Source organism: Clinocottus analis, unplaced genomic scaffold (assembly GCF_023055335.1).
Source record: "Clinocottus analis isolate CAN_PGR_092001 unplaced genomic scaffold, fCliAna1.0.p SCAF_18, whole genome shotgun sequence".
NCBI lineage: Eukaryota > Metazoa > Chordata > Actinopteri > Perciformes > Cottidae > Clinocottus > Clinocottus analis.
In genome coordinates this window covers 3,956,725-3,974,936 of record NW_027175909.1, presented here as the reverse complement: position 1 = coordinate 3,974,936, position 18,212 = coordinate 3,956,725, and the positions used below count along the sequence as shown (strand labels likewise).

At 46.2% G+C, this 18,212-nt stretch overlaps 1 protein-coding gene across 1 annotated transcript in view; it reads left to right on the top strand.

The window, feature by feature from the left end:
* LOC137789064 (partitioning defective 3 homolog) overlaps positions 1–18,212 on the top strand; it is a 307,879-nt gene that overhangs the window by 173,302 nt on the left and 116,365 nt on the right. The window contains exons 17-18 of the mRNA XM_068582319.1: positions 6,447–6,590; positions 17,582–17,768. Of these exons, the coding sequence (XP_068438420.1) occupies positions 6,447–6,590; positions 17,582–17,768 (331 nt within the window). The remainder of the gene's footprint in view (positions 1–6,446; positions 6,591–17,581; positions 17,769–18,212) is intronic.

Genomic DNA, 18,212 nt, shown 5'->3' with positions numbered 1-18,212 from the left:
ATGTGTGGGGATTTAAAGTTTTGTTATGCCGAGCATAAAAGATGGATAACGATGGATTTTGTGTCTGAGCTTATGTCTGAGACACACCCCCTCCCCTCTTATCCTGAACTTTCACTCAGCGGTGGATGTTTGCTTCTGTCTGTTGCAACAGCCGCGGCCGTTTATGACGAGACTAAGATATTTATCACACCGGCATCTAAAAGCAGACAGGCTGACGATAAGCGCGCTCGCGTCTGGGTTTCATTTCTCTGATTTGAAATTCATCGCGTGACACACGCGTACGCCCCTCTGTGCACTTGCGCTGTTATTTACGGCCCAGATCTCCAGCCAGACATCGACTGTTTGTTTTATTATGATGGACTAGCTGTCTCGTGTTTGTTTGTTTAGTTTTTTCTCCGTTGTCCTTCTTGACAGCGCTACGACAACTTGCCAGTGGAGCTCTGTTTCAAAGACACTTCCACCACGACGCCTCACCGCCGAACCCTTTCTCGCCCTCCCTGTTTGTGCTTTAGACTCCACACACTCCTGCAGACGAAGTTCAATTCCACAGTGCACTATTTTTACACCGCGGCGCTCCTCCACGGAGTTCTCATGATAATTCACGAGACGGAGCTCAGGCCTGAGGACGGCCGAGCTATCGCTGGAGTCCTTTCACTCCAGACATTTCCTAACTTTCACTTTCTTTTTGTGCTTGTCTCAGCACAGCTTTCTGTCACGACGGCCTCAAGACGTAAATGTAAAGCTTTTATGTAAAGCTTTGACCACTTGAAAGACTTTCCAGTCCAGCAACCCCAATTATGTAAATACCACGTGGGACAAGGAACCACTGCAAAGTTGCCCAGTGCCTTCAGTCACCTGAGGCACTTGTTTCTGGTTTTCTCATTTCCCTAAGCCGCGGACACAAAACCACAGTCATCCAAATGTCCGGCTATGTCCCGTGTTCAGCATATGAACCAGCAGAGATGCTGACATGTACTACACTGCTGAGGCTTTGACATGCATGACAGCAAATTGGCATGATCTTTACATATACAATAGTAAGTGGAATAAAAAATGATGCAATTTACATATGGTAAAAATGACCTCTATTAAAACCAGTTTGTTTTATCTGAGGCCATGTGCTCTTTCATGAAGACCCACTATGGATCACTGCATACTCTTGTGTTTTACAGCTAACCATGAGGGAACACGGTCAGGCTGAAACACTGCTTTATTATTGATGAGAAGAAGCAGCGGGGGGGCGCAGGAGAAAGATCAAAGCACTTCATTCCCTGCATTCACCTTAGCATTGTTGCATCATCAGAGCTTACAGACGCAGTAGCTCAACTCTGTGGAGAGGGCGGATGCAACGGCTTATTCCTTATATAAAAGAGCACTGAAGTGTCCTCTTCAGCATGCCAATGGCCTCGTTTGTAATTCATTCCAAGAGCGTTGCTTGTTAGTCACTAAGAGGACATTTATGCAAAGAGACAAGGGGGGAAGGAAGTGGCAGGCCCTAACAAAAGATGCTCACTTGGATGAGAGAGGGGCTGATCGATAGAGCCCTGAGAGAGCTATCAATCAGAGCCCCGGCCCAGTAAATTATGGTTTTATTAGTATTGAGCTGACCACTGCTGGGAGAGACCTTAAAACATTGAGATGCTGGCCCACATCAGAGCCAAGCGAAAGGGAGGGTAATGTGTGTGTGTGTGTGTGTGTGTGTGTGTGTGTGTGTGTGTGTGTGTGTGTGTGTGTCCCGCCCTCCCCCGAAACTTAATACAGACTGATTAAGGTCCAGTCAGATCATGACTTGTATGTACCACAACTTCCCCGCTGTCGTGGCAAATAGCCGCGATTCATGGGAAGAGGACGCAAGGAGGGCACAATGTGGTGCACTCTGGGAAATGCAGTTTGCAATGAAGAGGGCGACTAAATTGAGGGGAAGTAGATCGCGGAGTAGGAGAAATGCAATTCCAGCGCTGCTGGGCCCTCATTCCCAGCCGGCTCTCTGAGGACTAACTCATTTAGGACCAGCAGGGGAAACTCAATAGGACCAATTGAGAAAATAATATATTGAATCTGGTGGTTGAGTGGGCTGCTTGGGCGCGGTGGAGGACTGCAGAGGAAAGTGTGTGCTAAAAACCCAGGTGTTTTTAAGCAACATATCCATGGGCTTGTAGAAACATACACACACATATTACTTCACTACACAGCATAGTACATGTGATGTTCACCATGTTAGCTCTTACTGTTGCACGATGCTCCAGCATGGTTGATATGAAGAGACAGGCCCCGACTGGAAAACATGGCGTAAAAGAAGTGAGCTGGTCTGAGTGACTGTTAGAGCCGAGAACAAGCTTGTGTGATGAAAACTCTCTGAAGTGAAGAAAACTGATGATGTAAAAATTGTGTTCAGTGAACATATCTTATAAAAAGGGAATCATGAAACCATCTCCCTTTATGTTGAAACATTTTCCTCTGCGGCACAAAATGTAAGTAATAAATAATAAATGTAATAACGGTGTATTAGCCTTCTAAATTGTCAGCTACGAGCCACAGGCTCTCCGTCCACATGATGAGAGCTGTTTCAATCAGAAATGCTCCCAATCCAATCTTTGATCTCGCACCTTTAAGCTGCTGGGTATAAGTGTTTATGGTTTGAATTGATTTTAGTCTTTAACCACGCCACCAGCACGATGCTATTGATTTTAATGTTGGTCTATCACTTGACCGGTACACCAGTTGTGTCCATTCTGTCATTTGCCAATACACATGGCATGGATCACCATGGAAGAGATACAACACAGTAGGCTGTCTCTGTATCTGTGTGTGTGTGTGTGTGTGTGTGTGTGTGTGTGTGTGTGTGTGTGTGTGTGTGTGTGTGTAGCACTGTAACTGGCATACTCTGCTGTGACTGGACCGTTGTTTTCAGACAGAACTGCACTACTGTGCACAAAGATGTTTCCTTTTGTTTTGCTGTTGCCCAGTTTGTCTGCTCAGTACAGAGTGTTTTACTTCTCTGTCTTTTCTAAATGCAGCGTGCATCGTTTTAACTGTATACTCAATGGCTCCTGGGACTGATCCACATCGCAATCTTGTATCTGTGCCGGAGGCGGTCCTCGCACAGTTAGTGCAGCGGACCAGTAAACAACTCTGAGCTTCCATTTCCACGGGAATCAAAGCGAGCGTGATTGGCTCTCGTCCCGGTTGTTGTGCACGTTGTGTTGGAGGACTTTTGCATAAAGTTGAGCTCTTCTCAACCTTCCCCTGTAGTGCCACCGGCCACTGTTTTAAATCTCTGTAGCGAGACACTTGTCTTTAGTTGGAGAATCAGCAGTGGTGGAACAGTTAAACCCGACCAGATGTTAGTCTCACATACCCGACTTTTGTGCTGATTCCCCATGTGCATGATGTTTTTTTTGTGAAATTGAGGTTTTACTAAAAACTCCTAAAAGGACCTGGGCACCCACTTTGGAGAAGCACTGGCATTAGAAGAGGCTCTAGGTGGATGTGAGGAGCTAATGAAAGTGTGGTATCTAGCCAGCAGCGAGGCGAGTTGTGCCTGGGCCGGGATGCAGCAGCTTAAGGATTGTAATTACAGCATTATGGTGGAGGTTGACTGGATTAGGGCCTCAGCAACAGGCTGAGACCAGGATAGAAGGCCAGGAAATGGCCACGGACGAGACATTATTAGCCTTAGTTGACAGCTTAAGACCAGCCCCGTCAACACACACTGCTTCTTCTCCCTCGCTGACTTCTCAAGGTCAGGGAGATGCTGATGCACAGGCAAAAACACATTTTGTGCAGTAGACTGCACTCGCCACAAACACATACAAACACACACACACGCACGCACACACACACACACACACAAACACACACACTCCTTTCAGACAAATATCAGCATCACCTTGAATGCACAAACACACAGGCTTGCTCAGTGAGTCCAGCGGGAGCTGAGCAGCAGATGATCTTGACTGGGCTCCGTGTAAAGTCACGGTGCTCTGCCCTCTCCCTCAGTCAACAGGATAATCCACTCTGAAAACGGCAAGATTAAGACCGATTAAACAGACGACGAGGTGACGAGAAGCGCTGGTAAGAAATGAGTAAAACGTCAACAAAGACACTGAAAAAGTTAAAAGGAACAAATGAACTAATGTATCAACTAGATGTTGCTGTTTTTAAGATGGAAAATGTCCCTTTCTTTTTTTTATGAAGCAAATTGTGACGATTGGTGCTCATATTTTCCATCAATTCTTAAGATGAAATGCGTGTTTCCGCTTGGGCATCAAAAGCTATTTCCTGGGCGAAGACCCAGATGTCGAATCACCGCCGCGATATCAAATTTCAGGTGATAGCAGATTTGACATGGAAATGCCAGCGCTCGTCACGCACTAGTCAGTAAACATTCACAGGTCAGTAAACACGCACAAGGCATTAGCATGCACAGAGGCAGACTTAATTAATACTGGATACACAAAGATTAAATAGCTGCCATTTTGCCTCTGTGTTAAGTTGATTCCAAAGTCTATTTGCAATAGAGGCCAATGAATGCCTTTGAAAGGAGCCGCTCGGCGCTCAGAGATAGAGGCAGACATTTACATAGCGGTCCTTCTGAGATCTCCTCCTCTTGACACATTCTATACATAATTTTCATATCATTTGGTCCTCAGCTGCTCGCTCTCTGTTCCACTCCGTCCACACATTTTCCCACCGCCTCTTACCTGAGACACTCCATCTTACTTCTTTTCAGCTCGTGACAGAGCCGAGGCAGATTAAAAAGTGCGGAGAGAGGTTGAGTAAAAGAGCGAGAGAAGCGGGTAAAATAAATCTTTATTTTGTCAATTTGAGCTTTATTGAGACTGAATCGCCCGGGGACATGCTTTTTATTATAAGGCTGCCAGGGGCTGTGGCTCTGATTGTAATTGTGTTGACCCAGCCCCCCCATTTTACACTCACACACACACACAAACCCCTCCTCGCACCTTGCTCTTATCAACACGCTCTCCCGAAAAAGTCTGGCACTCTAAACCTCATTAAACCTCTCATTTATATTAAATAACCGATAAGAACCTCCACCGTGCGTCTTCCAAGCTACGCTGCTCCCAGGAGGTGACTCGACAGCACCCACACTGCACTTCACAACCCCCCCCCCCCTCCCCTTTCTTGTTATTCCCCCCATTTGTTGACCAAAATCTCCCCTCCTCTTCTTCTCTCCTCTTCCTCCTGCTCTCCCGTCTTCGTGCTGCAGTTGTTGTCTGACGTTTTACTCCCCTTTCTCTTGGCCGGGGGCCAGCACAGTGTTGTGCGACATCAATATTAGCCGGGGCCTCCTGGTTTAAAGCATGCTCGAGGTCCAAAGTTGAACTGCGTGAGACTATCTGGCTGTAAGGGAGCAATCTGTAATGGGTCCTGTACGGGGAGTTCTTCTCCAGTGCCTTCCCCCGGCTGCCCACAGGCTGCGATGAGGCATTGTGGGAAATAAGGCCAAGGCCCAAGGTTTTTCTCCACTTCTCTGCACGTGAGGATGTGAGATTCTTTTTTTCCTACTGACTCTTGCTGCGGTTGCTCCATTGTCCCCGTCCTTAAAGGAATCCACTATCGGCGTTTGAAGACCGAGCACAGTATCCGGGCCCGGTGGTTTCCAGAACCGCTAACCGTGTCCCTCCTGCCAAGACTGACACATGCACCGAGTGTACAGCGGGCTCAATAACCAGCAGTGCGGCGTATCGACCAAATGGCAAATGTCACTGGTCCATTTACTGGGGTTCATTGTCAGAGACAGCTGTCTATCGGCCTATGGGAAATCCATGGAGCTTTATCCGGCTCGGACTTCTGCAGGAGCCGTTTCACACTGCTGAGCCAGAAAATACCCACGTAAGCCGAGACGGACGCTGGAGCCCCGGTTCCACGTTTCTGGAGCATCGATGGCATCACATCACGCAGACTTATTTGTTCTTCTGTGTGTGTAGCTTCCTGTTCCTGTGTGACACACTCATGGTACAAATGATCCAGAAATGACCATATCAAAAAAAAAATTTAATTTCTCAAAAAATCTGAGGTTTTTATTTGCATCAACACACATTCATTTAGGATTTTGGATTATTTCAAAGACACAAAACATCAGTTTCAATTTCATGTACAGGGCTTTTAATATACAGTGTTACACAATATGATAGCTAAACACAAGTTATGTATGTTCTCTGAATTATTTTCCGCTACTAATTAAAGTAATTAAACAAATACAAATTGTTATTTTCAATAATTGTCAGCTGGCAAACATAACTTCAACTGACCTTTCATAGTAAATGTGACGCCTCAAATGTTTATTCAAAATTCTTCATGTTGGCTCATAAAAGAAAAATAACATTGTGCGCCGGTTTATCAGACCAAATGGAACATTTGTTGTTTGTACCTGTTTGTAAGCCTCCTGTCTGCTCTTCATCTCCCGTTGTTTCTGTAGGAAGCTCCTGCCAGCCCTTCGCTTCTCGAGCATCCCCTGAACTCGCTACTGGACAACCACGAGCGCCGCATCTCCCACTCCGTGTATGAGACCAACGAAGGCTTGGACAGCAACTCCACGCCGCTGGCTAATATGCTCGGACGCGTTGGTGAGTCACAGATCAGTTCCTTCACCCTCCCTCTCGGCACCTTTGTGTCTCTTTCAACCCCCCGACAGACTCCACAAATTGGATTTTTTTCTTTTTCTTTTTGTGCCGGTCACTCCCCCCCGTTCACGTTGATAGGAAGTGTGGTTGACCTGCTAACCTGCTCATTGGATATATTTTGGCCTTAAATTGATGCTGTCTGTAAACTGACATCCCCTGATCAATTTGAGCATCCACCCAGTCCCCCTGCTAGCTCCTTCCATCAAACCCCCAACCAGCATCACCTCATCACCTCATCCCCCCTCATCGCTCTGCATCCCAAGGTGCACTATTTCACTATTCAAGCCTCTCAGGGATTAACGTCACCGCCCCGATCCTCCCTGCCTTCACTCCACTCCTGACTGGTTTCACTCGGGTCAATTTCCATTCCACCCAGCTGACATCAGCGGGCGAAGATCTCGTCTCTTCAGGTGTATTAGAATTGGCAATTCAATCCTCGGTTCGCCGCTGCTGTCATCTCAACATCGACGTACCCTTCGCACATTCAAACGCGCGTGGGGGAAGGGAGGGCGGGGGGGGGGGGGTGATTGCATCAGTTTTGGAAAGGTTTGTTTGGTGGGCGGGTGGGGAGGGGGGACCTCCACACACAGTAGGCTCCCATGCACTTTTGTTCTCGTCTTTCCTTCCTCTCACCTTATCACCTCCTTCTCCCTCTCCCACATTTGTCCTTTTTTTGTCTTCCTTTTTTTCCCTTTCATCCCCGCTGTCTCCCAGTCTCCTCTTTCACCTCCCACCTCGTCTGACTTCCACCCTCCTCTCCCCGGATGGAGTGAATTTGTAATCCGTCGATGATCTCCACTTTCTGCCCTTCTCCCATTCATTCTCCCGTTTCTCTGCGATCCCCTCCCCACCGTCTGCCCCAGAGCGGTGCCACTCTGCCACTAATCATAGAAGATCTGAGGCAGTGTCAGAGGCATCTGATGGTTAATTAAGCCTCCAGATCAATAGGGCTCGCCCCTGACACTCCCTCTCCCACTGTCTCTGTCTGCCCTTCTCTTTTTTCACTCTTTCATCGCGTCTTTCTCCTCCATCCCAAATCAAATGTGCTCCAAGTGGTTTGGTTTTCCTCTCAGTTTGGCTTATTCATTCCACTAGCTTTTTTTTTCTCTTCTTCTCAACGAAGGTTTTATTTTTTTTTCCAGAAAGCCGCTGTGATCATAAGCGGCAACTGTGGGCGCGCAGATGGAAAAGTTTCTTGCCATTGAAACTTCAAGGGCGCCCAGCACTCATCTCATCCCGCGGAGTGGGTGTCAAACGAGCCAAGTGGAAAAGTTTTCGGGGTGGGGGCGGAGTGGGTGCTAAAGCAGCGAGTTATCACAGCGGAAGCTCGGCGGAGTCTCAGATCTTTGACGTTGCTTGTCTCGCAGCAAGAGAACGTCAGCTCCTTCTCTTCCCTGTCTCCAGGCTGTCTCCGAGTCGCGGCCTCATTAACCCGTGCCCACATTCTGTGACAGGTCTTCATCTTCCTGAATTGACACCATTCTGTTATTTAAATCTCTGATGCAATCAGAGTAGTTTATATTCATCACAGCAACAAAACACGGCAGCTCTGCGGTAAAAAGCAACACCTGAGAAGTAGAATCAGGAATTGGCTGAGGGTCGGTCAAACCTCCAGCTTTTTGCAGAAGATGTATTTTGTTTTCCCCCCAGCATGCATTAACACTTTCTGCCGTCACGCAAGTGGCAACGACCTTGCATCCCAGTCACCACACGGACCTAAGATCCAGTTAACTCTGATCAAATGTCACAACATTTACTTTGAAAGCAAATAACATCATAATTCATATTCATCAGCATGTGAATTGGTTCCTGTTTTTCCATTTCTAAATGTAACCGAAATGTCAGCGTGCTACACTTTGCCACTTTAGTTTGAATTAAAGCGTAAAAAGCAGACATTGTCAGAACAACACGTTCTGTGAAATGCACATTAAAAGTACATCTCTGCAGGCTGGAGGGGGAGAGGAGCTGTTTTCCGCTCTCTATCTTCTCCTGTATGTTATTTCAGACGGGCTCAGACATATTGCCTGGCGTGTGAGATGTGACAGTAATGGTTAGAGGACAGATGCTGGGATCAGTTGGGCAAGGTCAGGAAGCACACAGCCACCAGGGCTTGACTGACAGCTCAACGCGGAGTGTATCTAGACCTGCTAAATTACTGAATCGGGGAAGCCAGACATGCGGAGTCTGGGATATAGGCTCGGTGCATAGGTACAGCGCAGCATAGACATACCGACGTTGCACGCAAGCGCACACAGTGGCACACTCACGTACAACCTCTCCATCAGGTTAGGCTCAATTTCCACTGATCCACTGAATTCTCTAACCAAATCAGTTCCTCTCCTCTGCTCCATTATGCTGCCTGTGCTGCTGTAAGTGGACCAAAGCAAAGAGGCAAAAGGGATGGAATGGCTTTGCTGCTCGAGAATTAAGAACTGACTTTGATCGTGAGTTATAGCAGATGGCAGCAAGTCAATACAGTGAAATTGTAAACTACTCTTCCTGCCAAACTATCGTTGTTATGCTACACTGTCTATTTCCTCTTGAAAACAAAAAAATAAATAAAACGCAGCTGCAATCTCCTGGATGCCTTATCTCACCTCACCCAGGCATCGATCAGACACTGGACCAGCTCGTCTCCTCCCAGCAGTTACAGGTAGCTTGCTGCCTTTCTTCTGAAACAGTAAGAACAGGTATTGGATCTGCGGGGGGATGGATATAATTGAATCAATTACAGGAGTTATGATTACTATGGCAACAGCAAAGAGAAGCACCAAATGCCGCTGGAGGGAGACAGGCGCTATTAAGCTGGTGCAGTACCATCATATCACATTGATTGTAAGGTTTGCCTTAATCTTCCCCGTAGTGTGTTTTGGGCTGCCATTCAGAACAATCGGCGAGGCGTGCGCGTGTGTGTGCGTGTGTGTGTGTGTGTGCACGCGTACAGCTCATCAGAGGTAATCCCTCTCCCTGTTTGCCTCAGTAAACCACGCGATGCTGTGATAGTGTCAGCTTTAGCCTCACACATGCACACAACACGCATCACAGCAGCGTGGCCGGAAGCTGAATCCACAGCTAGCAGGTGGTGAACATACACAACGTCCCTACTCAAAGAAAATTAGTCCCTGACACTTTCTATTTTTCATCTTCTCCTCTTTCCTCCCCCAACCTTTTACCCTTCGGGTGAAAGGATCTGGGATCATCAGAGATGCTTTCTCTCTCAAAAGAGGAAAAACAGAAAGAATGAAAAGGTGAATTAACCAAAAGGGAAGATGGGGCTGAGTGAAACCTCCTGCATGTGCACAGTGGGGCAGCGACAGTCGAGGTTTGACGCAAAGGTCGTTAGCATCGCACCCGGCTTCGCCTTCCGTTCTGTCTAATCGAAAAAGGGCCACAGGGGTGCGGGGTCCACACGCTGGGGTGAAAATTGGGGCCCTCAGACTGACGCTTTCTGTGGATGTGGCTGTCTAGTCCAGTGCCCGAGTCCGAATGCACACTCAGGAGTGAGGGAGGGGCGGGAGGCGAGGCCGGAGATGGGAGCCAGGCAAGCGGACCCACGCTGTTGTCACACAGGAAAGGAGGTTTTCACGGGATGTGTGCAGTGCAGGTGACGGTGCAAAACATCCCGTGGACATTGACCCCAATCCAAAATGAGTTACTGAGAGAAGTTTGAGAGTGAAAAGTTTGGGCGATTTTTCCACCATTACTTATTCATGACATTCATGAAAAGGATGAAGCTACTTGATTAAACACACACACACACACACGCACGCACGCACGCACACACACACACATACCCATACCAACCTGGCGGTCCCCTGACACTCGAGTCTTCCCTAAAGGTGTTGAAGGGATAGTTTGGCTGTTTTAAAGTGGGGCCGAGGTCCATAGTCGGTGTATGCTAGTGTATGTACAGTCGATGGCGATTGGCACCGATAAAGGCAGGGGTCGGCCATCATCTCTCAACCTGCGAGGTAGAATTGTTTTTCTCAATGGATTCTGGCGGCTCGGGCGAGAGCATAGACAGCGGCTGCAGTTCCCTGATGGAAACATAGCTTGTGCAGCGGTTTGATGACAGCGTGAAGCGGTGAAAACGCTGGTGGCTAAAGCACGTTTTGCTGCTGCACGGCAGCACGTTGCTTTGCTCCTGTGCAGTAACTCCTGTCTGCCCCTCCCAATTGGGGTTATAGGTATTACACTGACTATGGATAAGTACCTCATACAACCCTTTTACAACACCCAAACTATCCCTTTAAAGTGTGACCGTCCTCCCAGAACTTGAACCTGTTGTCCCCTCACCTCCAGTATTTCACAGTCTGCAGGCTCCACCTTTTTATATGCTCAGCCATCGGTGCAGGCGATGAGCCAAAGTGACCTCCCTTAATTTGGTGTCCAGACAGCTTGAGAGTGCTATTAGCATGCCTCATTGAGAAAATAACAGAGGCATAAATGGTGTTACCCTGGAACGTTCTCTCTCCTTGTGCTGACGGTTCCCATTTGCTGTGGTCATTTGACCAAGAAGAGGTGTCTACGCCATACACATGTTTAACACATTCCCGTAAAACACGTTTGAAGTTCCAGCAATGTTAAATAGTGTTTCATTAAACAGGACAGCAGCATTTTCACAGTAGGGAAAGCACAGGTGTCACTTATCACATTAAGGATGACTCTGTTCACATACTACAACCCTGAAACTGAAGCTATTCCTAAGAATAGGCACTGTACACAACATCTATTTTGACATACCACAGTGGGTTGTATAAAATAAAATATGGGCTGAATATCTTAAGTTTGTCCCAGGCATTCCCGCGAGCTAGCATGCACAATACCATAATGCATGTTATTAAATACACCAGCGTTTACCCTGCACTGACATGGCAAAATGGCTGCTCGAGAGACACAGAAAATGAAGTATGAAGAGGATACAAATTGTGGAACTCTTGAAATATATACGATACAAAACTCTATTAGCACCTTGATAGTATGATTTCTATTCAGGGCCACGTTGTCCACCTACACAGGTGCTTTGACCTGTCTCATCTCCCAAGCACTGTGTGGGTGTGGACGGACAGCGCTTCATTGGTATCTCTCCAACTCCCCATTAGTTTTGTTGCAGCTGCTCGGTCGAGAGAACTTTCTCTCTCATCATCCTGATTGATCCGTAACGTTTGGCTACCTCACATATTTGAGCCAGAGGAAAAACAGCCAGTGTGCAGTTTAAAATCCAGGTAGTGTGGTTTTAAATTCCATATTGCTACTAGGACATAGACTACCTTAGTATATATATATATATATATATATATATATATATATATATATATATATATATATATATATATATATATATATATATACACATATATATACACATATATATATATATATATATATATATATATATATATATATATATATATATACACATATATATATATGTGTATATATATATATATGTGTATATATATATATATATATATATATATATATATATATATATATATGTATATATATATACACACATAAATATATATATATATATATATATATATATATATATATATATATATATATATATATATATATATACACACACACACACACACACACACACACACACACACACACACACACACACACATGCTAGAGTGTATATCTCTTTATCTCTTGAACAGCATGTTTCTCTTCTTCTCTGCGTAATTTTCCTTCATTGCATTACTGGAAGACGTGTTGATATTTGCTTTTAGCCTCGAATGCAAAATGAATCTAGCGTATCAAATACACAGTATATCTTTGTCTTAAGTATGGATGCATATTGGGCATCTCCCGAGCTTACAGCTTACGTAGCTTTTGCTTGTGTGAAAAGGTTGAAGTGGTCAGTAATGATATTCCCTGAAATGGCATTTAAAGGCTAAATAACAGGCTTGGATGGGAGGGCGGCTCTTCCTTCTACGCTGTTGATGGGTTGACCTCTGCAATAGGAAAACCTTTTTGCCTCGTCGTGGTAATATATGCCAGAGAAGTGGTTAGTTTGATTTGACGCTGTGTGGAAGATCACCTTTGCCAGTAGAGACAGCCTATTGGCCGCATCATCGACGACCATTTCTTGCACTAAGCTGTCACCAAATACGTTTTCCAAGTATACAGTGTTCAATAGTCACATCCTGTCAATGTGTGGCTCTATGACAATCACTGATTAACTCCACATGTCTCTCGGAGTCTCAGTGTTCGTTGTGCTTATTCTCATCCCACGCGTCTGATTCCTGATGTTGCGTCTCTCTACAAGGAACGAAGGCATCGAGCCGGTTAAACTGAATGTTCCGATCAATTGCATTCGCAAAGGGGATCGCCCATGTTACGGTTTGGTTAAGGAAAGAGTTGCCTGGGTATTTTAGTCATTTTGGGTGGTGTGGAAGCTGTCAGTCGAACTCAGGTGCGGATCAAACAAGGGGAATGAGATTGCTTGCAAAGGATTAGATTTTCCATCTGGGTCACCGGCTGCAATCCAAAAGCCATGGAAACCCGGACCAGCTAAGGATCTCTGTGTCCTCCAGTCAGATCAATAGGCCAAAGTGTCACTGAAGGAGGGAGGAAGGAAGAAAAAGAGTGTGTGTGATGGACAGAGATTGAGTAAAATCGCGCAGGACAAAGAAGATGGAGTGGGGCCATTAGCGTGACCTCTCACCTCACAGCGCAATGTTTCAACGGGCAACGCTTGGTCAGAGGGCAGAGACAGAGAAGAGTGAAGCTGCGATCCGTGTGGATGGATGCAGCCAGGTGGCCTCTGGAGCCAGAGAGCTCATCTGTCTCTGTCTTCACTCTCTGCCAGAGGGAGGACGAACATCTCTGCTTCCACTCCACGGAGCAGCTTCCACGCACTCTGAGCGTGGATGGCCAGAAGGCAGCGTGTGCTCCACCATGCCGACTGCACTGCACTTGTCAAGTGTTGGGCACGAGGCTGCATTCACTGGACGCTAAATGCACATTTAGCATGTTTTATCACAGTATATAAAGTGGATGGACAGACTATGGAGGCATGGCTATTGTGTCGACAAGCTCATTTTATTAAAGCATGAACTGAAAACGTTTTTTTCCCTCAATCTTTGCGTTTCAGTGATTTATATTCTTCTTCTATGACCCATGTTACAATAACAAGACATTCAAATTACCAGCCACTGGCATCACACTGGGCTCATGTTTGGTCTGCACATCGCCGCCTCATGTTAAGCCCCACCCAACAACTGGTGTTTGTTTGTGGCAGGATGGATGGTGACTGTAACGCTGGGTAGAGTCAGTGTGACTCCAGAGCAGCTATCTTTAATTCCAGTGTGACAAAGGCCACAGCGGCAACTCTTTTTCTCTGCTCCATGGATAGCGAGCATGAATCAGAAGCTCCTTAACCAACACCCAATAGCAAAAGAGGCAGCTTCTGTGAACCATTAATAAGAATCGTAGGAAAATGTACCTTATCTGATGACTTGTTGGTGACGGCATCGTGCTCTTAATGTGTTGGTGTAAATGTTGCATTCCTCTCACAGACTGGGAGAAAGGCTCCTGTGTTTTTGGGTTTCAGAGGCTGAATAATGTTGCGATTGTTGCCAAGATAGCGGTTCTGTGTTTTTGGTGAGAACAATAATTACGTTTCCCGGCTCTCCCAGGTTTTTAGATGCTTGTGGTTATTTCTTGCTACGGTGCCATTAGGCAGGCGAACAAAGAGGCAAACATGAAGCTCAGATGACCTTCCCGGGGAAAAACATCATGTAAACAAAGAGAGACGCATAAAGGAAGACTACAAACGAGGCAGAGAGAACGAATGCACTCATCATTCCATCACCACCTGTTTGCATTCAGAGTCATCTCTGTAATAAAGAACCATAACTTTCTCCTGCCTCAGTCACCACCTCGTTCTAGCCAACATGTACACCGTCTGTCGATTTGGCTGGGGAGAGGAAGCTCGCCGTCCCAGTCACCGTGTGTGAAGACTGGTAAAAAGCAACGGTGTTGAAACAGTGAGTGAGCAGCACCTCGATGTGCCAAAACGCCACTGGAGGTGCTGAACAGTCTTCTTCCTCTCCAGATTATTCCTCTTCCCCCCCCCCTCTCTTCTCTGCCTTTTGTGGCTTGTTATCTTCGCCAGTCAGAGAAGCAAACGACCAGTTATTTTCCTTCTTCTTCTACGTCCGCTCGTACAATCTGCTCTGGCATCGTGTGCTCCACTGAAGCATTGGTGGCGGGTGATTTCCCTTCCTGCCTATTGTGCTGACAGCTGCAGTAAAGCGGGTGCTGCGGTTTCTCTAATTATTTTCACCTTTCAAACCATCAGCGTGGCCCCAACTACAGCTGTCCACCTCGCCGCTCATTGTGTGAGCGAGCGTGTCCTTTGGAGGGAAGTGGAATGACTTTAATGGCTCTTCATCTGCAGAGCTGGCTACCTGTGTCAAGAGGTCCTGACTGGAAATATTTCATTAAGCTGTGAGAGGAGTTTCTAATTAAAACGGTGTCCTCTGTTGGCAAAAGTGCTGCGGAGACATGGGGGAATGTAAGGTGAACGTGAGCTGTGCTGTCTTTCAGAGTGCATACTGGGAATGCTAAGGTGTGCACTTGAAACACACGCTAAAACTTTTGTAGCGCTTCCTTTAACTAAACAACTCGTCCCATTATACTTCAATTACACGGGTGGTTCTTGCTACAAGGTTACTGTAGTGAAATTATCAGTGTGGCTGATGCAACTGAGAGGTAACTTCACTCAATTGCTCAGGAAAAGTAAAGCCTGGTGTAAGAATGGCCCTCAGGGACACACAACCGCAGGGCATCTCTTATTGACACTGCTGCACTTTTACTAAACCGACTGTAAAGAAGGAAGGGGAGGGGATGAAACTGACTCACACTAGTTGTCCAAGGACACACCAAAACTATTGTATCAAGGATAAGGCATACAACACAATTCAGTAGAGAGAATACACCTCAAATATAGATGACCATGAACACAGCCACATACACACTTGAAAGAACGTAAATGCTTCTTTTTCCAATTTCCAGATTTCCGTTTTCCTGAAAGCTGGGAAAGTTTCCATTGGATGAATCGGAGGTCAAACAGGAACAGACGTTTTGTATCTTATTCAAGGTGCATAATACGACATGTTCAACCATCGCCTTTCAACGGGCCATGAACATGCGGCTCCTTGCTGACCGTGCTCATGGTGCAAACTACAGCGTACAGCCAACAATCGGACTGCCCACTGCTGGGTCCGCCCGCGAGGAAAGTGATAGGCCTGTAACTTAGTCCAACCAACTTCCTGGAGTTCATCACTGTCATTGCTCCAGCGCCGCTGATTTACAGTACCGGGTGAATTCAATTACCCATGGTTCTCTGTCAAGCTGCCAAAGTGAGAAATGGCCTTCATTTCACCTGTACAGTGTTGGCAGCCATCTTAACTGGTTTAGACGAGCAGTCCATAGACAAAGGGATGAGGTTTCCAAAAGAATCAATTAACACATGCGTAGGTACTATGCTGGGGCAGGCTTTGGGAAAGTTTGGTTTCATGGGAATAAGATAATAATCATCAGGCTTGTCGAGGCAATTAAAGTAAACTAGCATATTGGCTGTATCCAGTGTAGCGATACATTTAATGCCTTTGGTATGGAACATGTATTCACATGAGGTATAATAAATCTCTTTTATCACATGCCACTGATAACGCTCTCTGGACATTCATGAAAAATAACCTAGAGTACACATCATTTGTGCTTGATTTTCCGTTTGTTGTTGGAGAGGTTTTTTTTAGGGGGGAGACCTTTCTCAGCCCACCTTGAGTTTCTCCCCCACACAGCTGTTTTGTTTTGGTATCGTTGTTTTGCTAATATATATATTCCCCCTCCCTCGCCCCCCCACCAGTAAATAACTAAACACCTCATTGCCGCGATGATTGGTGCTCCGATTTACTTCCACAATATGCATTTATCATTCGTCGGGCCCCAGTGCAATGCAATGCCTCTCAGATTCACGTTGGGCTCCTGCCAGGGTAAACATGGCTGTCTGCTGTTCGTGATTACACACAGTTGTTCCGAAGCTATTCAATTTGCAAAACGGCTCACTGATAATGAAAACAAAAGCAAAGACCAGAGGAAGTCCAGCATTTCTGTAAACCTGCGTCTAATAGCAAGCAGGTGTGTGGTTAGAGTCTGAACTCCATGTCTGTACGCCAGTCCTTCGCATCTGTATTGTAATGCCACTGCTCATGCCGGTGTACAACCCTTCTCTTGCCCTTGGCGCTGAGCGCCAGCCGCGACAGCGCGTTCCCCATCGACTTTGACTCCCGAGGAACAGCAAAGGAGCGATTCAAAGAAGCCCTCAGCGGGAGGGTCAGGCAGGACTGAATACAGATCAGAGGAGCTCCTCTCCTGCTCATACTCGTCCTTGGAGATGGATGGAGAGAGCATGGAGGAAACTATTCAGCTCTACAACGTTTCAGCGACATTAAGTGTCCGTGCTGTCCATTATAATATGTTCACAGGCGTTGTGTGTCCGCGGTAGCTGATATTGTCTCGTCAGACAGCATCGTTGTTTGCACGCTGCGTTGCAAAGCTGAACCTCATAAGCGCCATTATTTACCCTTTGAGAGAGATGTTGGCGTCCTTCAGGCACGTCCTGATATGAAAAATTCATAATACAATTATCTCGGCTGAAGTTATCTCTCTATATACAATATTATCTCTGTAATTACTAAAGTCAGATAAAGTGATGTTTATACAAACATGTCTGTGGAGGAGTGTGCGTGTGTGCACATACTTGTCCTCAGCATCGCATATTTTCTCAGTCTGTTTTGGTCCCACTTGTTATCAGACACCAATAACAAAGAAACAAAAGAACCTGGAGTACCGCTGCCATGTTGTGTTGTACAATTGTGAGGAAACAAATCTCTCCCCTCTCTCTCTCTCAGGTAACTACCAGCTCTCCCCGACGGTGAACATGCCTCAGGACGACGTCGTGATGATCGAAGACGACAGGCCGCCGCTGCTTCCTGCCCATCTCTCCGACCAATCGTCTTCCAGTTCCCACGATGACATGGGCTTCGTGGGGGAGGACCCGGTGCCCTGGATCCACGATCTGCCAGACCAGAATGAATGGTGAGCAGCGGGTTGCTTTTACTTTGAGGGGGAAGTCCGGATTAACTATTTATGACTTGGTGGACTCCAGAACTGTGAGGACTCAAGCTGGCTGTTGTTTTTATTGTTCCATGAGGTTTAGGTTCGCTTACTGCGTGTGTGTGTGTGTGTGTGTGTGTGTGTGTGTGTGTGTGTGTGTGTGTGTGTGTGTGTGTGTGTGTGTGTGTGTGTGTGTGTGTGTGTGTGTGTGTGTGTATGTATTTATACGTGAGGGTTCCTGCTGTTTCATTAAAAACCTGTCACTGAGTGGTGAGAGTATCAGATATCTTGATTACATTTTCTGCAGATGTTGATGGAAAATAATACAAATATGTGATTTTACAAGAATGTATATGAATGCATTTTCAGTTATTGCAAGTTATTGCTTGCATTTGTTACATAGTGTGACTATTTGCCTAAATGAGT